Here is a 20787-nt window from a genome sequence, read left to right as displayed (position 1 = left end):
CTTTGGCCGATGATTTCCTAAACGCCGAGCTCCATGTGTCATTAGAGCTGTCTCTCACTTCCTGGATCCTGCTGGGGTGACTGCTTCCCTTGCCTCCTTGGTGGCTGCTTAATATTCAGTGCCATTTTCTTGCCCTGCCTGTCCTGGTGTGGGCGTGTGTGCCCGCTCCTGCAGTGTGTTATAATGATGTGCTTACCCCACGTCTACCGGTGGCTTTGCTTTCATTCCACTATTTTTTAGTTTGACTGCTGGGGCTCTGAGTCATGGTGGCAGCGTTATGCATTGAATGGATTAGCTGCAGCCTAAAAATAGCAAGGCACTCATGCGAGCAGCAAATAAGCCCAGAGAGTCCTCTCTCAGCAGCCAAGGCAACCTCCTTGCCAACATTTATCATGCAGGGCTTGGCGGAAACAAATCCTAATATATCAAAAAATAGATATTTGGTCACTGCCCTGAATGCTGGGCCTATGCCCCAATCTTAGTCATAAAAGGTCATAAAAGTCCTATCAGTTCTAATATTGTAAAGAGAATCTCTCTCTCTCTCTCTCTCTCTCTCTCTCTCTCTCTCTCACACACACACACACACACACACACACACACACACACGTTAGGCATATCAGCATGCACCTACAGTCCCAGCTACTCTGGAGGCTGAGGCAGGAGGATCCCTTGAGCCCAAGGGTTTGAGACCAGCCCGGGCAATCAATGTAGCAAGATTCCAACTCAGAAAAAGGAAAAGGAAGGAGAAAAATGCTCTTCTTTAATCTTTGTGTAACATAAGTGCCCCCAGATGGGTGATCTTTTATGTATTATTGAGGCATGTGGCCACAGACCGTTATGGTTTATAGCTTTCTAAAAAAATTAAGACTTTATTGTTTTAAGCTGCTTTAGGTGTATGAAACATTGCACAGAAAGTAGAGTTCCCCCAATGCAGTGTCTTCTATTATTAAAATCCTGCACGTCTGTTACGATTGATGAACCTGTATCGATACATTATCATTAACTAAATCCCACAGTTTCCACTAGGGTGTGTCTGTTGAGCATTCTGTGATTTTGTAGCCAGCGTTACGATATTATTCAGAGTAGTATCACCAACCTAAAAACCCTCAAAGCTTTAAGTGTTCTCCCCCTTTCTGACTCTTTGCCTCAAACCCCTGGCAGCCACCAATCTTTTTTACCTTTTTCTGGAGTATCATAGGGCTTCAGCATTTTTGGATGCAGTGTTTTGGGACTGGCTTCTTGCACTTAGCAATATGCATTTCTGGTTCTTTGTCTTTTTGTGGCTTAGACAGTGTGCATCTTTTTTTGGCTGAGTATTTTGTCACCATTCTTTAAGGCACACAGTTTAAGACCCTAAGAGACGAGTGTTTGCAGGAAGGAATGTGCAATCCATGCAGAGCCTCATGCCACCATGCCAGAGCTGACGTGGTTGCTGGGTAGATAATGTCCTTCCTGGCCAGCCCTGAACTGAGCCTCTTAACGGGATCTTCCCACTGGAAAGTTCTGCAAGCCAGGCAACAGTGTGAGAAGACCCCAGCTTGAAGTTGGGAACTTGTGTTTGGAGGCGTCTCTGTGCTGGGGGGGCAGGGGGTGGGTTTCCTGAGCAACCCTGCAATGCTCCATTGAAGGCTGAGTCAGGCTCGGCGTTAATATGATGGAATGTTTTAAATAGAATACTCACAGATATTCTTACACTGAACTGAAGAGTTTTGACTATTTTATTAATGATTTTTAAACATTGAAGTAAATGGTCTCTTGCTTTCCCCTCTAGTCATCGCTAAGAGGTTTTTCTGTTTCCCTCATGTTGAGAACAGAGTCATGCAAACTGTTCAAGAAAAAAAGCACATTGGCTTCTCTCTACAGGTAACACAGGATCCAGAATCTCACTTGTAGACAAAGTTAAGGATTTCCAATCTAGTAATTTCGCAAAAAAAGCAAAACATATTCATTAAAACCCAGCATCTGAGAGATTGCATTGTTCCCAGCTCCAGGCAGAGTTTATATGTTTGGGATGGTGGCAAAAAAAAAAAAAATGTTTTTTTAAAGCAGATGCCCTTCTCGGTTGTGAAAACAGGGATTCTTGCGAAGGAAGAGGAGACTCATCTAAACAACAGACGTCTTGTTTTCCTTTATCCTGTTTTTGGTGAAATGTACATATGTGTATATAGACAGAGCACCCATCTAAGTAAAATACACCCAAACAGCGTAAATATGTGCATACGCATATAGTGCTTAGATGCAGTAATTGACTAAGTAGTTAAGGGAATTATATTGAGCTTTCACATAGAAGAACTGAAAACAATCTTAAAAGCCTGTCATTAGCCAGGGTAGGAAGATGTCGAATATATCATTGTCAGCCTCTCTATCTAGAGGTGGTCATTTTAGTGGAGCAGATGAGGGGAGAAGGGGGACAGGTGTCTCAGAGCGTGGTGAGGGGTCCCAACAGGGCCAGGAGGGTGGGAAAGGGCGGAGCTGGATGGCAGGAGATCTGCCCCTAACAATGAGAGGTGGTAGCCACAAGGTGTCCAGAGACGAAAGGCGGGGGAGTTTCGAGCTGACAAAGGACAAAGGCTCTACCCGCTCACGTTTGATCTTGCAGATGAGTGTTTGGATGTATTTATGGAATGAAAAGATGCTCTGTGGCGACTGCCAGGGGTCCCCTAATAGGTTCTGAGCCCATTGATTTATTTTCCTTGGCGTTTAATCAGAGGCCATCCTGGAAAACGTTTGGCACCCTGATGAGAACATAAAATGAACTAATGATGATCAGCTGAAGGAGCTGGAGTGGACAGGAAGTAACTGGAGTTTGATTTTGTGAAATCAGGAGTGCAGCAGCATCTGGCAGAAAAACGCTAAGCCAGACAGCTGTGGCTCAACCCTGGGTGAGCCAGTCCTTCCCGTTCCTCTGGAGGGCACTAGCCCTTTCCTTAGGGAGGGCCTTAAGGCTGGGGTGTTGGCTGGTTTTTTTAAAAAGGGGAAGAAAAAACGGGGGGGGGGGGGCAGAGCCTCTTGGTTGACTCAACATTGCCCTCTGCTGGCCAGTTGTGCCATTGCAGTGATTTTCTATCCGGAAGGCAAACTTGAATGGTATCCTGATTCTGGGGATAGAACAGTGGATCTAGGGGAAGAGGGAAACAGACGTGTGAGTAAGTACAAACACGAGGCATCAAAAGTTCTATTGAAAAAATAAAGTATCATGAAAAATATAAGGAAACTAAGGTTGGAGGGAAGGTTGTTCCATGATGTGGGCCGCCAGGGAAGGAGCTCTACCTGGGAAGAAGGGGGGGGGGGGGGGGCGGGGGGCAATGACTTAGGGGGCCGAAAGGATCCCTGGAAGAGGGCACGGACTTGAAGGCGCATGTTTCTTGGCAGTTGAAGGACCAGCAAGGAGAGACCAGTTTACTACAACATGTGAGGACGGGCTTGTTCTGGAAATTTTTTTACCAAGTCCTATGCAGGCCTGAGCAGGAGAGTGGCGGTAGGTCGTGACAAATGGTGTATTTGGAAGAGAAACCGATAGGATTGGCCAATGATTTGGATGCATGTGGTATGATAGAGCAGAAGATACTGAACAATTTGAAAAATTAGTAGAGATGGGGAAGAACCCTCCAGGGCATGTTGGGAGGTCTGCTTCCTCAGGTCAAGTTAGAACTGCTGAGTAGACATCCAAGTGGACCTCATGAGATGACAGCCAATACCCAAGTACACCCTTGTGAAGTTGCTGGGTATTTTGCAGTACTGGGGATTGAACCCAGAGCCTCACACATGCGAGGCAAATGCTCTGCCACTGAGCTACCTCCCCAGCCTTATGAAGTTACTTGTTTTGCATGTATAGATCTGTCTCCTCATGGAAGGTAAGAAATTGTGTCCTAAATAGTAGTGGGATTTCTTCATTAACTGTTAATGATCCCCACCTCACCAGATACCCTGGCATTGAAAGCAGACTGCCAATTAAGCTTTAAGAATGCTTATGTCTAGCCAGGCACAGTGGTGCACACCTGTAATCCCAGCGGCTCCGGAGGCTGAGGCAATTTAGCAAGGTGCCAAGCAACTCGGTGAGACCCCATCTCTAAATAAAATACAAAATAGGGCTGGGGGTGTGCCTCAGTGGTTGAGTGCTCCTGAGTTGAATCCCCAGTACCAAAAAAAAAAATACTTATGTCTATATGACAAACTAATTACAAAATAAGATTTGTTGTAAGTTCTTATTTGAGCTAGGTGCCACCAGATTTTTTAAAACTTTCACCAACGATGGGGGGAATACTTTTTACAATTCACAAAGATTCAGACAAAAAAGGTCACATTATTTAGATAGTTCAGACTAGCTAGGAGAAAAACAGTGTTTTCCTGAGCCATCCAATCAAACTGCCTTCGATGATCAAGTCATTGGAATAATCCTGCTCTGCTCTTGATGTGCACACACCCCACTGAACTCATCTGCTGATAACCTCTGATATCTTTCCCAGGATAACACAGGAGGCAAAGCCAGAATTTAAGCAGAAGGGACCAGAGACGAGCTCAACATGACAAAGGTTAAAATAAATTCCATTAATATCGACTCCTTTTAGAATTCATTTCAAATATTGCTCCCTCCCCCCGCCTATTATGTTTCCTTCATGAATTTTTCAGTAGACTGTTCTAGTTGTGGGCCACACTGCAGAGTTTAATTTTAAGTCCTGTCTTTGGAGTTTTGATGAGGAGGGAATAAGAAAAACTTCTGAAATTCCCCCAAAATATTATAATATCTTTCATGGTAAACATACACATCAATATCATAGCTTTTAAGCCAGTCAATTATGGAGCCTGTTGTAAAAGCCCTGGAGACATTTCCTCTAAGTCTATAGATATTTTGGTAACAAGTGAAACATATAGATTTATCTGTGTGTCTACAGTAGATGTCATTGTTAGAAAATGAGCACTGGCTGCTCCAAGAAGCATATATAAGCCGGTGTACACACTTAAGGACCTGCGCATCAGTAGGTGTCTGGTTGTCTGCCAGCAAAGAGGCAGTGTGTCCAAGAACCAGGAAGCAATAGTTAGTGGTGCAGGGCCAAAAAGAGGCATCCGTGTTTGGAAATAGGACCTCTGGCATCAAAATATCCCATTGCCTCCAACTGACATTAGGTAGAAGTGAGCAGACGGTAAGTCTGATAGATTCTTAGGAGACACTGACACCCGAGAACTTTGTTTTGGAAATGCAGCTAAATAATCCCCATTTGAAATAGGATTTTGTTCCTTCTACACATGTTATTAGTGGCTCTAAGAAGTTAGGGAGAGGATATTTGGAGTCCCCTCCAGCATTATCTTCCCACTTTGAACTCAGTGGAAAGTTTTGACACTGTAACTGGTAACTGTGTTTCACATGTACATATGCAAATACAGGATGAATGTCTGTAATGTGATAATTGAAATTTTGGGACCACCAGACATTTTGGTTAAGAGCTAATCAACCAGTTTGTGTACATGTGCAATATGAATGTGGTTTTGAAACTGAACATCAGCCTTGTCAGACACACACATAGGATGACTTGAATTGTAGCTATAAGCCTGTGAGCTTACATCATTGAATTCTACTTATTTCAAGTCAGATTCACTGCTGTTGGGGGTAATGAAAATGTTAAGTCATCCCTTTGGTATTCTGAAATGTCTTTATTTACAGGGTATAGAAGTCAGGAGGCATAGGAAAAAGAAGGTTGGTTTGGGGGCCAAAGGACTGGGATTAAATCCCATTCCATCAGCTAATAGCTATGACATTAGGCAAGTTATTTAATGTCTCTGAAACTATTAATAAAATTGGAATAACAATACCTATCTCACTAATAAATTATGAGCAGTAAACAAAATACTTTTTTAAAAAAGTTTGTCCCCTGATTGTTTGGCAAAGTGTAGACATTAGAAAGAAACTATCTTTACAAGATTAAAAGGGCCCAGAATAATGCATTTCCCTCCCAAATAACATGCACATGTGTATGGGCTCCTGTTAATAGTAGAAGGACTTCCATGGAAATTCACCACAGTTGTCTCTTCTAGAAACACAGCTGTAGACCTAATAGCCTGTCATTCAAAGAGTTTATCTAGGAGGATATAACTCAGTGGTAGAGCCTGTGCTTAGCATGCACAAGGTCCGGGGTTCTATCCCAGAGCCACATACACACTTAAAAAACAAACAAAAAAAAAAAAAACACAAATAGTGTATGTATCTATAACTACCTTTGATTGAGTTATCAAGGACGATTAAGAAGATTAAGTTCTACTTTTCTAAAGCCACAGTCCATATACATTATATGGAAATTGACTACTTTTAAGAGAGTTTTTTAAATTTCAATTATTTGTTTCTGTGTGTATGCATGTATATAAAATTCAATAGAAAGTTTGTATTCATTTTGATTTACCCACACACCTACCATTTACTTTGTCCTTCATTCTTCCCCAAATCTACAAATTTTTATCCAGATTCAGGGTTTTTTCCTACCTAAAGAATACTCTTTAGTATTTTCTGTAGTATAGACTCATTGGCAGTGAATTATTTTAGTTTGCCAAAAAAAAAAAAAATAGTGTATTTATATTTCTTCGATTTTTGAAGGATTTGTTCTCTCCTTGTAGAATTTCTAATTGGCAATTTTTCTTTAGTACTTTAAAGGTATTTTGTAGTCTTCTGGATAACATTTTTGTTGAGACATAAACTGAGTTTAATTGTTGCTTATTTGGAAGTAACGTTTATTTTGTTCTGGAGACTTTGGAGATGATGTATCTTTAGTTTAATGACAGCCTACCTAGGTGAGGATTTCTTTTTATTTTTCTTTCTTTGAGGTCAATCCTTCTTGAATCCTTGACCTATTGTTTCTCATTTGCTTCTGGAAATTCTTAATCATCATCTCAGGTATTACATCTGTCCCATTCTTTCTCTCCCCTACTCCTAGGATTCAAGTTATTATTAGACTTTCTCGAATCTCTCTTTTCTGTATTAACCATCTTTTTGTCTCTGCATTTTATTCTAGGTGGGTTTTTTAATTTATTTTTTAGTTGGACACAATGCCTTTATTTTATTTATTTTTTTATGTGGTGCTGAGGATCAAACCCAAGGCCTTGCATGTGCTAGGTGAGCACTCTACCCCGCTGAGCCACAACCCCAGCCGTTTTATTCTCCATAGTTTCTTCTAAAGCTCTTACTAGAATCCAGTTCCCTAATCTTCTCTTCAGCTGACTATTTCATTTTAAAATGCATTGCATTCTTAAGGAGAGGGGATGTTGTTTGAATTCTAGAATGTCCATGGATCTTATAAAAATAGATTCTAATTCTCCACCCTCAATCTCACCTTTAATCTTAAATATTGTAAGCATAGTCATTTTTAAAGTCTATATCTGATGACTCTATTTCAGAAGCTCCTATGAGTCTGATTTTTTTTATTGTCTGCTCTCCTTATTGGTTTTCATGTTATCTGATCTTGCTGCCCCCCATCCCCTACTTTTTACAAAATTTGTCAAATCACTTGCAGAAATAATCTAAGACCTTAATCTAATTTTAGGTACCGAAATGATTCAGATCTGAGCTTTAGGACTTGAAAGGCCTGTCTGCTTCTTGGTCATCATTCTTTCTAAGGTGTGATGCTCTGTGGCCACAACCCAGTAGTGGGTTTACCAAGAGCCCTCTCCTTGAGGTACCCTGAAGTCCTTTCCCTGCCACTCTTCTTTTGAGATTATCAGAAGCCCACTTGGTTTCACAAGTGCTCTGCCCTGCACTGTATAAAACAGGCCCCCAAACAGGGTTCTGGGCTGTCAGTATTTCTTGATCTGACTCAGTAATTCTTTACTCTCATTTTCTGTCCAGTGCCATATTTAAAAAATGGCTTTTGGGGGCGGGGTGGTTATTGTGTGTGTATGCATGTGCGTGCAATTTTTTTTTTCAAACTTTGTCTTTAGCAGGAAGGTTGATTCAAACCATCTATCTAGTCTTCTCCATCCATAAGGACCATTGAAAATTTGCTTTTTAAACTATTTCATTTTATCTCCTTTTGAAAATAAAGTTGAAGACATAAAATGCCCAGGAGAATTAAATTGTTAAAAATCTGAAGTGCATCTCATTCTAACGCAGTGACAACAGTGAGACTGTGGATGGTTCACTGTCCCCTGCACACCCCTTATGTCCTTTGTACACAGAGCCCTACTCCAAGGTCTCTCTCCTTCACTGCCACGTCTCTACCCTCACTGTTTTGTAAACCTCAGCCCAGCATCTTCTCATCCAGTGAAACTTCCTTAGGCGCCACTTCTCCTAGACTGGTGTGTATCTTTCTCCTTTCAGTGACTCCACACTCTACAGAGCTCTGTCACCCCCCCCCCCACCACCACGCTGATTGGCAGTTATTGATCATGTGTTTCTTGGGCCCACTTGGTTGTGATCTCCTTTGGGACTGGAACTGTCTTCCTGCGGTCTCCTTAGCATGGTGGCTGACACAATGGCACAGAGACGGGGCACCTGTGGATGGGATACTGGGCTTCTGTTATTTGCTTCTCAAACCAACACAGACTGGTCTGGTCTAGGTGCCTAGGGCGTGAACTGAAGGACGGACTGTGCCCTTGGGTGTCCTTCCAAACCCTGACCAACCTTCGGATCCTGGGAAACCCTTCCCTAGTCATTCAAGCCCTTACTGACAATTCTGAAATTTCTAGAGCACACACTCATTTACCCAGTAAATATTTGTTTTGTTCCAGCCACATGCAAAGTCCCCTTCAAGGGGCTGGGGTACAGTGATAAACACAGTGCCTTCTTCACAGAGCCTGCAGTCGCTCGGATCTGTATGCGGCCCTGTTGCACATGTTGGTAACCTGTGTCCAGTGAGCTGGTAACGTTCCGGACCCTATAGCTCAGGCTCCTGAGTTACCAGAGCCCAGCTCATCTCGGGGCATACATAGGGTGTTTTCTGTCACGGGGGGGTCGATGCCTTGTTTGAGGAGAGCCTGTAGTAAAACATTTCAAATGCCAAATGGACTTTTTACACTGGACATGTCTCTCACTGGCCTCTGCCCAGCATCTATATGGGGTAAGTTAGCATCTTTATGGGTTGAAAGGAAGGTCAGGAGGCTCATTTGTAGTGTGTTTCTGGGGAGAAGATCGTTTATAAACTAAGTCTTTTTTTTTCTTTTCAGCCTGTGAGTGCACATGTGTTAACCAAAACGGCAAATCATTCTCATGATTCCTTCCTCTCCCCTCTCTCTGTCTCTCCCTGTCTCTGCAGGTCAGCGTTGAGGTTTTGGTAGAGTACCCTTTTTTTGTGTTTGGACAGGGCTGGTCATCCTGCTGCCCAGAGAGAACCAGCCAGCTCTTTGATTTGCCGTGTTCCAAACTCTCTGTTGGGGATGTCTGCATCTCGCTGACCCTCAAGAACCTGAAGAACGGCTCTGTTAAAAAGGGCCAGCCCGTGGATCCTGCCAGCGTCCTGCTGAAGCACTCAAAGACGGACAGCCTGGCGGGCAGTAGACACAGGTATGCTGAGCAGGAGAATGGAATCAATCAGGGAAGTGCCCAGATGCTCTCTGAGAATGGTGAACTGAAGTTTCCAGAAAAAATAGGATTGCCTGCAGCGCCCTTCCTCACCAAAATAGAACCCAGCAAGCCCACGGCCACGAGGAAGAGGAGGTGGTCAGCTCCGGAGACCCGCAAACTGGAGAAGCCAGAAGAGGAGCCACCTTTGACTCTTCCCAAGCCCTCTCTCATCCCTCAGGAGGTTAAGATCTGCATCGAGGGCCGGTCTAACCTGGGCAAGTAGAGGCCGATTGGGGAAGGAAATGTCTCTCCCTAACCATCCGTATCCAGATTACTGTACTGTAGGCTAAGAACACAGTATTTACATGTTATCCTCTTACTTTAGGTTTCTGTTCTAACCTTGTCATTCTAGAGTTACAGCAGGTGTGTCACGGGAGACTGGTGCATTTGCTTTGTCTGAGAGTGTCTGTCGGGGAGCAGGCGGGTGGAGGGGGGGTCAGAGCAGTGACAATCCAGGCTCCAGGCATCCTGGGTGGAAACGAATGTGGCTTCACCAGCGTCCGCCTTCTCCAGCGGCACGGAGGCATCCAATGGGCACGATTCCCTCTCGTTTCAAGAGAGAGTTCCACGGGAAGGGACCTGCCAGGGTGCAGGGTGCGTGCCTGTGGGGGTGCACGCCTGTAGGGGTGCACGGGTGCGGCAGTGGAGAGTGGGCGTCTCTTTTTCTCTGCCTCCCTCTGCCTCTCACTGTCAGCATGGGAATGGGGGTCCCCAGCAGTGTCCTCCTGGGGTTCCCTGTGTGCAAAATCATCATCAGGAACCCAGCTTCAGGGTATCTTAGGGAGACATCAGATGGCAGATAGAAAGCTGACAGTTTCAAAGAACATTTTTCTCTCCAACCTATTTTACAATAAAAGCAACTTTTAATCATATAGATATATATTTCCCCCTATGGGGCCTGACTGCACTGATATATATAAAAATATATATATTTTGTTTTTAAAAGAGCAACTGCCACACGTGGGATTTCATTTCTGCTTTACAAGTGCAGTGATGTCACCAGGGTGTCACCATGAGCAGGGAAGCCCCTGCTCAGGTCGCTCCATCGGGGTGGGTGGGAGCTGGTTTCTGAGCAGTGTTAGGACAACCAATCAGGTTATTGCATTGACTTAGCTCCCAAGAGGTGGCTGCAAACTGCCCTCCAGCGAGAGCAACGATGCTCTCCCAGTTGAGTTTGCAAAATCTTTTGTCTTTTAACTCTAGTACTGTTTATAGTTCATCACTATGGACAACCCGGGTGCCACTTTTTTCAGATTCCAGTGGGGTACGAGGAATGAGATTTGGAAGATGAGCAAATATTACTATCTCTAAGCACTTAAAATGCTGTTCACACTTTACTACCAAGCATCTTGGTCTGTCATTTAATGAGTACTGTATCTCACTTAAAACTCTTTGGGAAGAGAAAAAAAAAAAAGGAAAAAACTAAGTTGCTTTCTTTCTTTTCTTTTTTCCCCCCCCCAACACTGTAACTGCATTTCAACTCTGCAGAGTTGCTCACGAGCAAGATACTGAAAGTTTCAATGTGGTTTAAAGGGATGAATGTGAATTATGAACTAGTATGTGACCATAAATGACCACCAAGTACTACCTGACAGGAGGCACTTGCCACTTTGATGTTGGAGAAGGAATTCAAGGCATATGCAGATTTGGCAGAGAAACAGAGAGAGAAGGGATGGAGAAAAGAATACTCATTTTTGTCCAGTGTTTTTAAGATGAACTTTTAAAGAACCTTGCGATTTGCACATCTTGAGTTTATAATTTGTGTGATATTCCTGCAGTTTTTATCCAATAACATTGTGGGAAAGGTTTGGGGGACAGAACGAGCATAAATAAATGTAGCAAAATTACTTTCTAACCTGCCTAAACTCTAGGCCATTTTATAAGTTTATGTTCCTTTCAAAAAATTCATTTTGGTCTTTCTACCACATCTGTCATGAAAAGCCAGGTCTTAGCAGGACAACTCTGAGAATTTTCTTCAGATTCATTGAGAGAGTTTTCCATAAAGACATTTATATATGTGAGCAAGTTTTTTTTTAAAAAAAAATTACTTTATTATTATTATTAATGTTATTTTCAGAATGACTTTTTTTTTCTATTTGAAATCAAATCAAGATTTAATGTTTGGTACAAACCCAGAAAGGGTATTTCATAAAGTTTAAACCTTTCATTCCCAGAGATCTGAATCATCATTTGTGGGTTTCAAGTGCATCCTAACGTGCTTTACAAAACAACAACAACAAAATGTTTTATAAGTAGGGAGAAGTTTTTCAGTGTTCTTACTTGGATGGCTGCAGCTAAACAAATACTTATTAGATTTTTCTTTTTCCAGTGAAAGTAGTACTTCTTCCATTTCACAAATTTAATAGAAAAAAAAAAATCCTAACATCAACCCACAGGTTAGCTGTCTAGTATTCATTTACATTTAACTCTCAGCAGGACTAATGATTTTTATAAACCAGTTTCTGGGGTGTACCAAAAACATTTAAATAGGTTTAGAAATAGCTAAACTCCTTCCTTGACTTGTCTTGAACTTCATTACCCTCTCAGCATGCTAGCGAAGCTGGGTGGGCTCCCCGCGGGCCTCCTGCTTAGTTAGTGCTGTTCTTCTTAAACGTTTCTGTTCAGAGAACTTGCTTAATCTTCCATATATTCTGCTCAGGGCACTTGCAATTATTAGGTTTGGGTTTTCTTTTTTTTTTTTTTTAACCTTGAATGGTGAGAGGAACACGGGGCTGCCCCATGGACTTTGTTCTCATTCATACCACTATTTACAACAGCTCACGTGGGCTCAGAAAAACACACCCCACCTTCCGGGCCCGCTTTGCGAATGGAACTGACCGCATCCACTCAACCAACACTAAAACGGGAAAAAACACATTTGGTTCGAAGCAATAGGAGCACCATCGCGATTCCGTGGTCCTCCCCTGGGTTGCCATCGCATTCTCTTGCTCTCTTAGCATGTGCAATACTTTCTGTGCCAACAGAGTCTGACCTGTGTGCTTTCTAGTTAAAGCGCATTTCCTTTTGGCTTTTTTTTCCCCTGTGTGGTTGGTGGATCTTCCCCATTCTGGCCAGAGAAGGGCTGGAGGGAAGGAACCAGAACGGGGAGCCCTCCCACCTTCCCCCTGCTGTGGGTGCTGAGTGCTTGGGCGGGCGTGGAGCCTGCAGGAGCCCCTCGTGTCTGTCACCATGTCACACAGAGAGCCAGCCAAGGAGGTCTGGGGGAAGAGCTTCAGTCCCCCCATCACCCCGTGAAATAGTGAATGGAATGGAGGAAGGAGGCAGATCACGTCCAAGACGCACCCTGGAGCCATGCAGGCTGGAATCACCCATTTTCCATGGCCATTTCTGCCAACAGGCAGGCCCCTCCTGGGGGGTCTGTGTCCTTGAGACCTGGAGCCCTGGCTCTGAGCGTGGGCAGCAAACGTGGTGGCCCTTGGTGCACCGTGCATGCCATCCGAGCGTGCCGGCCAGTGGCTGTGGAGGGGACCACCTGCCAACCTGGTCACTGCGCTCTTGTGGCAGCTCTCCTCTTCAAGTAGGAAGAACGCGCAGAAGACGGGAGCCTCCTCTGGTTTGCAGACAGGCGAGTCCGGAGCAGCCTGTCACCGCTTCTGTGTAGCAAACCTAACAATGACAGGGGTAGAAACTCTTCGGTGCCGGTCAGTGTACGAGGATCAGCCGCGTGCCTCTGTACTGTCCTCTTGGCAATATTTACCAACAGCCGTCTTTCGTTCCTCTTTCTTTCCCGTTTTCCATTTTTTTAAACTAAATAACAGCAGGCCTTTTACGTTTACAACTGAACACAATCACCAAGAAATTAGTCAGGGCGAAAAGAAAAAAAAATAATAATAATACTATTAATAAGAAACCAACAAACAAGAACCTCTCTTTATAGGGAATTTCTCAATATATAAAAATGACTGTTCCTTTAGAATGTTGAACTTGGGAATTATTTCAGTTTGTCTGGGCCACATGGCGGGCAGAGGGGGAGGGAGGGATACAGAGACGGCCACCACTTACCTCAAACCTTTAAAAAAAAGTAGAAATACAAACTGCATTTCATTGGGACTTTGGGGATGGTTTTTGACGTCGGTCAAGTTTTTGTTCTCCCCGGTTCACCTGGTCTGGTCTGGGATGATATGATTCCCCCCCCCACCCTGTGGCAGTGATGGTGGCTGATCCCATTCAGTGAACTGTGACCCTGTGTGTTTTCTGTTCGGTGAGTGTGTCGGGTCCCCCCCTCCCTCTCCCCTAAAGGAACTCTGCGGAACTTTCACACCTCTTACTCAGGGACGGGGCTGGTGTGTGTGGAACACTGAGGTCCAGCAGCGGCACTTTGCTGCTCTGGAGTAGGGCTGTGCAACTTCCAGGAACGTTTGGGTTTCCTGCATCGTGTGATCACTCCTTAGATCCCGCATAGACTGCAATAGAATGCTGCATGTTCAAGACGAACAGTGGCTCCTGGTATTCATAAAAATCCACTCTTTGCACATAGTTTGAAACCTTACTGAAATAAGTTGCCAAAATTTATTTTTTGTTGTCGTAGCTTTGGATTCACTTTTTGTTTTTGTTTTTTTAAGGAAACAATTGACAATACCCTTTTAACATCTGTGACTACTAAGGAAACCTATTTCTTTCATAGAGAGAAACAAAAAAAAAATCTGAGATGCTTTTGAAGACACTAATGCTATGCTATTTCAGACATGGGTGAGGAAGCAGAGCTCGGGGGACAGAAAACCGGGCTTCTTGAGCCGCGCTGGTTGTCATGGATACTGTTTCCTGAATCACGAGCCGCTCAACGAACTGGCCCGGTCTCTCCTGAAACCCTTGGCATTTCCGATTTCCTAGTCACCCTCGATAAATCCAGGTGAAAACAGGGCCGGAGGTCTCCCTGGCCCAATCCAGTTTCTTCAGTGAATGAAAGAGAATTACACTTTTTGGTTGTTTTTAAAGTGGAGTGGAGGCTGTTGCTTCTACATTTTGTGTTTTTAACCCAGAATTTCTGAAATAGAGAATTTAAGAACACATCAAGTAATAAAAATACAGAGAACATACTTTTTATAAAGCACACGCGTATGGTGTATTGTGATGGGTTGGTTTCCTCTCTTTTCCACGGACAGTGTTGTATTTCTGTTCATAAGGAAACTCCAAACAACTTGCACACCTCTACTCCGGAGCTGAGATTTCTTTTACATAAATGACCTCGCTTCAAATATGTTACCTTACTGATAGGATCTTTTCTTGTAGCACTATACCTTGTGGGAATTTTTTTTTTCCTTTAATGTACACCTAATTTGAGAAGCTGAAGAAAAATAAAAATTTAAGCACTCACTTTGAGGAGTACAGGTAATGTTTTTAATAAAATTGCACAAAAGAAAAATGAATGTCGAGATGATTCATTCAGTGTTTGAAAGATGTGATCTGTTGAAACAGTGAGTTTCATACTTGTTTGTAAAAACGGAGAAGAAAAAGTGGAGAAAGGTTGAAAGTTACATGTTTGGACTTTTTTTTTTGTATATAGAAATTTGTCATGTCTAAATGATCAGATTTGTATGGTTGTGGCCTGAAAGAATTACTACGTCATAGGCTCTTAAACGACACCTATGCTTCCTGTGATGTGTTTGTTACATAGCCCTCGGCCGAGGGAGAGAAACTCTGCGTACCGCTATTTGAGAATACTGTTCATTCCTGGCTGAAAGTACTTCTCAGAGCTCCCTTTTTAGTCTAAACTCTTTTAAGCCACTTGCAACTACTTTTTCTTCAGAGATGATGTTTTTGACATGTTCAGCACTTCCTGTTCCTATAAACCCAAAGAATATATTCCTGAACATGAAGTGTTTCTAAAAGGGATCCTAGCTACCAATAAAACAGGACTCATTCTGAGGACAAAATATATAAAAAGGTTAGCCTTCTTGCCCCTTACACACACACACACATACATTTAAATGGAGGGTAAAATATGAATTTTAATATTTATGCCTCATTTTACTTTTAGTTTCATTTTGATTTTTCTTTAATAGAGGCCAAAAACAAATGTAGAGGGATTTCTCAGAATTCATATTTCTGTCCCCAAATCAGGCTAGACAGCTGTGGGGATATTAAATGTACCCAGCTATAGTTCTTAAATTTCAGAATCCCAGCCCGTCCCTGATAATTCAGTGCAACTGTCTGCACAGCTGACATTCACATGTACAGGGTGGGAGGGACCCACAGCTTCCCTTTCTCATGTCCCCACGGCTTGCATTACAAACGGTTCAGCTGTATTAAAAATTAAGTGCATTTGGCCAATAGGTGGTATCTCTACAGTAACAGTCTCTAAGAATTCCCATAACTTTTCTTATCTGAAAGGACTCCAGTCTTCCACTGCAGATAAATTGGAGACTTCACCAACCCACATTTTCTTTCTCTTTAGTTTGTCTGTCTGTGTGCTGTTTGGATGGTCGGTGACCTGTCTCCTTAACCGTGGCCAATCTGAAGGCCTGCGTGGGAAGAGTTGTTTACAGTAATTCTTAGCAAGATGACAAACATAGTGTCCTCCAGAACACCAGGTCCAGGTGACACTGGCTTAGAGCTGTTGTCTTTAAAGATCCCTGAGAGGGTGGGTGCATAGATTTTTCTCTGGTTCTCACACAAACCCCCTACTCTCTAAGTTATTCTCTGGCTCAGGAGTGGGGTAAATTATTGAGTCAGTGAATCTTAAACTTGATACCTGTGCATCCAGGTGTGTGAATATTGCTCTTGTGGCCAGGATTCTTCCTCCCACTCTGCACTGCTCAACTGTAAACCCAATTAGTGTCAACAGAAAGGTTTTCATAGAGTCCTGTGTTTGCGGTGGCCTTTGGATAAGACAGAGTCCTCATTTCTAGCCAGTGGGGTGCTGACCCCAGAGCCATCTCTGAGATTAGTACCACTGGATGTTTAAACATTGGATTCGTACCCACCAAACTTCCAATTGTATGCCTCCCACAGGCCAAGGGAAAACAGACACCAAAACTTGGGTCGAGGGCATGACCAGAAAGAGCCAGCCAGTATGGAGAAGAACTAGGGAAGGAATGATGTTTTGCACCTTACTGAAAAGAAAATTTTAAGTGCATACATAGTTAAGAGCTTTTATTGTGACAGGAGAACTTTTTCCATATGCGTGCATACTCTCTGTAATTCCAGTGTAAAATATTGTACTTGCACTAGCTTTTTTAAAACAAATATTAAAAAAATGGAAGAATTCATATTCTATTTTCTAATCGTGGTGTGTCTATTTGTAGGATACACTCGAGTCTGTTTATTGAATTTTATGGTCCCTTTCTTTGATGGTGCTTGCAGGTTTTCTAGGTAGAAATTATTTCATTATTATAATAAAACAATGTTTGATTCAAAATTTGAACAAAATTGTTTTAAATAAATTGTCTGTATACCAGTACAAGTTTATTGTTTCAGTATACTCGTACTAATAAAATAACAGTGCCAATTGCAAATGAGTCTTTGCCTTCTGTGGGTAGTTCTTCCTTCTGCCACCAAGTGTCCCATGACTTCCCCACCGGCGGAGTTGGGGAGGTGTTGCTGAGTAGCCTGAGACTTGGTTTCCCTACTCATTTTGGGGAAGGAGGCCCTTGAGATGAGGTTCTCAGATAAGAGGTTGGCATCCACTCATGATGTCCTGGTTGGTTCAGATCCTGCTTGTGTCTGAATCCTGTTGTTCACAGGTTTTGTTGGTAAACATCTGGCAGCTTCCTGGGCTCGCATGGCATAATCAATATGTTCTCTGCGGTTTTGCTGTAGCCCAGTTAGTGGTCTAAAGGTGGAAAGATCATCTGTGTTTCCTGCAGCTCCACAATGATTGCTGAGAAGCCCAGTGGGGAGGGGTCTCTGGGTACGAGGAGCTGCCCCATGTCTGTCTCAAGTTTGCACGGGGTTGTCTGGGGAGGATGTGGCCTAAAGTCGTTTCTCAAGGACCTGAGACTTTCAGGGGGGGGTGGATTGGGGAGGGGTCCTCACCCTACCTGTGGACACAGCTATGACAGGTGTCCAGCCTTGTGGTTCCATGTTGCAGAAGAGAACTTGAGAGAAACCCAGGAGTCCTGGTGTGGTCCGGGAGGAATGGGACCCTCCTTCCTCTGTCACCTCTGCTGGGTTTGCTGGGGGGCATCAGCTATCCTCTTAGGACTTGAGTCGAGGGCCTGACACTGTCATAGTGGGAAAGAACTGGCATGGAGCAAGCGGTGATGGGGGAGCCGGAGGCCAGGCCGGGCGGCCCTTCAGTGGGGCCGCTGTCCGGGCAGCTGGAGCTGGCTGACCGCTACCTTGCCTGCTTCACTTTTCTTTGCTGCTAAGGGTCCTCAGAGGTCTGGAGTCCGATGGCTGTGATATCCCCAGGGGTTCAAAGCACAGCTTCAAGGGCTGCCGTGGGTCAGGCCCTGAAACCATTTGAATCATGGTCCAGCCCAAGGTGAGTGCCAGGCTCACAGACTGTGCCCCAGGTGGCCACAGTACTGCACACTATGCCTCCATCCACATCCTAACTGATGCCTGGTCTCTGGGGCGCTCAGGTGGTGGGGCTCCTCCAGGAACAGAGATGAACTTGCTAAGGGGGATGGGATGCCAGTTCTTTTTATGGTGCCTCCTTCAATATGACCCTTTGCAATGACTGTCTTTACTTCCCTAGAAGCTGGATTGCAAGCCCCTGCCTTTGGTTGTGAGGATGAAGAACACGTCTTTCCACAAGATGGTAAAGCAGCGTGGATCGGGGCCATCCCGCTCCAGGGAACCAGTGTACTCTGAGAGCCGAACTTGAGAAAGGAGACACTGGGTCACAATAGCAGGAGTTTGGAGAGGGTCACAGTCCTAGAGGAAGTCCCTGTACTATGGCAGGAACTTTTAGTGGATTTGGATTTCCTTTTCTTCACTTCTCTCCCTTATCTTGCAAGAGTCTCATTAAAACAAAGTTCCGGACTTGAGTGTGAAATGCTCCTCCCACAGGGACAGCCGGAGGCTGACACTTCACCCAGACAGGCGGGAAGGGGGAGTGGGGGGCCATCGAGCCCCACCTTTTGCTCAACAGGAAACATCCTCTTGACCCTCAAACATTCTCCAAAACTGAGCCCCTCGTGTTTCCACAGGTAAAGAGCAGCTCTGTGGACTTCAGGGTGGGGACAGGGTAAGTTACTCTGGTATTGGAAACGTGCCTTGAAAAACAAACGGGGCCTCTATTCTCCCAGTGTGACAGTGTGGCTGGCCTGGGACGCTTGATGGGCTCATCCTTATTCAGCAGCACAGAGTGCCCCTCTCTACTCCAGGGACCTCAGGGAGGTGGTTGCCTTTTCAAAGAAACTCTTCTCCTGCCTCATTAACACAAGGAAGTGTCACATCCTGGAGTGTATAAACTGCCGATCCTCAGGAGCCCCTGGGCCCTTCTGTCCAGACAAGACCACTGTCACCAGCCAGCCAAACCCTCTATGGCAGAACCACGTGGTCCTTCCTCATTGGGTATTAATTGCTACGGCAAGGGAAGGGCTCAGTCTCTCATCTTAGAACAATGCCTTTGAGGATGCTACTGAGCCAGTTGCTCTTCCAACAGGACTCCACCCGCTAATCTCTTTGAAGCTGGACCAGATGTTAAAGGTTATGTGCAGAGTAATTTATAACCTCTTTGAGAAGGTCCAGCCTGACAAGTTGGGACTGAGATGGGGAGGAAAAAGGATGGAGAAAAGGAAGAAGAAACCTCTGTTCAGGCCAGCTGCCAGGCAGCAGCTCCAACAGGTAGCCAGAGATGCCCCTTGGAAGGCCAGTATGAAGGAGGTGTCGAGACACCGCCAAGCCCGTGAGCCCCGGCAGGGGACCAGACCTCATGTTCTTCTCCAGCAGCCAAGAGCTGGAGAGTGGGGTACTGGTTACTCTGACTCCAGCTCTGCTCTGCCCACCCCTCCCAAGGTAACTGGTATGGGCATAGCCAAGCGTGCCACTCACTAGGCTGGGTAGGCAGCCCCCAAATCTCCAAGGACCCCTGTGTGGCTCCTGCAAATGCAAACCCCAGCACTCAATCAAGTCTCAACAGCATTGTATTAAAATGATTTTTTTTTTCCAAAAAAGGTGCAAGTTATTGGATTGAACAATAAGGCTGTGCGCCCTGGGCAGCTGGGATCTGACTGCTGGCCCAGCGGTGCCCTGCTTCTGGGCCCCAAGGCATGAGGGAGAGCCCCAAAGCCTCCAGGCAGGAGGGGGAGGAAGGACGCAGCACACCACCATTCGGAGCAGCCAGAAGCCGGGAGAGGTGGGAGAAGCAGGTGGCACGGGGGCTTCCTTTCCAGTGGGATGTCACTCCATCTCTGCATTAACCGAACACGGTGTTGTGCTGTTGGGTCACCCGGATGAACGTCGCTCTCCTGCTGAGCTCTTTGAGTTTGGCGGCCCCCACGTAGGTGCAGGTCGACCTCAGTCCCCCAAGAATATCCAGAATAGTGTTTTCCACACCCCCTTTGTAAGGCACTTCCACCGTCTTGCCTTCAGAGGCTCTGGAAGAGAAAGGAGACGTTTCTTTTTCCTGGAGAGCCCATGCAGAACTGTTCCCAGCTGCAGCACTTTCAGCAGCCCTCCCCCCCCCCCCACTGCATCACTGCCAAGCAGACCAGGACGGCACTGCCAGGGGGATGCAGCCCTCCCCCACAAGGGCACCAGGAAGAAGTCTTGGTTGACATCACTTGGCACTGCAGACTCCCCGGTTCCACTTGGCGATGTTCTCAGCAGCCTGCACTCTGCCCCACAGAAACCAACACCACCTCTCCATATGCACCAGCTTCCAAATGACCAAGTGCCCACATGCCCACGGGGGAAAGACCTGGCGGGTTACCTCTTGGAACAGCCTCCTGCACCAACCCAGGGCTTTGCTCTACCAAGCACCAACTCTATGGTTGGACAGCCAGGAAGAGGAGATGGAGACGGACAAGGCAGGCCCTCCTAGGTCACATGGAAAGCCCCACCCATGCCAGAGCCCAGCCTGACAGCCCGTCTCCAGGGCAGCCAGCCACCAGCTCAGCTTCCTGTGCTCTTACAAGTCAGCACACCTACTGCCAGGGCACGGCGGGTCCCAGCTAAGAACCAGCCTAGTGAGGTGGCTTCAGAGCTTTGGCCCCCACAGCTGACGTTTTCAGAGGAGTATTCAGAAGCAAGTCTGGCAAGTGGCACCAGCAGTGAGCAACACCTAACTGTCCCAGAACCCTTGTCCCTGCCTTCCTGAGGTCACCACCTAACTC

At 45.1% G+C, this 20787-nt stretch overlaps 2 protein-coding genes across 15 annotated transcripts in view; one reads left to right on the top strand and one right to left on the bottom strand.

Annotated features, from left to right (window-relative positions):
• Window positions 1-17016, top strand: part of Atxn1 (ataxin 1) — a 387579-nt gene extending 370563 nt beyond the window's left edge. For all 13 annotated transcript variants that reach the window (XM_046453385.2, XM_046453378.2, XM_046453377.2 and 10 more), the window contains one exon: window positions 9234-17016. In XM_046453385.2, the coding sequence (XP_046309341.1) occupies window positions 9234-9764 (531 nt within the window). In that variant the 3' untranslated portion in view covers window positions 9765-17016. The remainder of the gene's footprint in view (window positions 1-9233) is intronic.
• Window positions 17017-19578: 2562 nt separating this feature from the next.
• The window catches only part of Gmpr (guanosine monophosphate reductase), a 39771-nt gene continuing 38562 nt past the window's right edge, over window positions 19579-20787 (bottom strand). The window contains exon 9 of one of the 2 annotated variants that reach the window (XM_046453386.2): window positions 19579-20049. In XM_046453386.2, coding sequence (XP_046309342.1) covers window positions 19869-20049 — 181 coding nt within the window. In that variant the 3' untranslated portion in view covers window positions 19579-19868. The remainder of the gene's footprint in view (window positions 20050-20787) is intronic. The other variant, XM_046453387.2, reaches the window with a different exon arrangement.

Source organism: Marmota monax, unplaced genomic scaffold (genome assembly GCF_021218885.2).
Source record: "Marmota monax isolate L192 unplaced genomic scaffold, Marmota_monax_Labrador192_F-V1.1 WCK01_AAM20220418_F8-fsc00029, whole genome shotgun sequence".
NCBI classification, from domain to species: domain Eukaryota; kingdom Metazoa; phylum Chordata; class Mammalia; order Rodentia; family Sciuridae; genus Marmota; species Marmota monax.
Note: the sequence above shows the minus strand (reverse complement) of the source record. Positions and strands in the feature narration are given on the sequence as shown.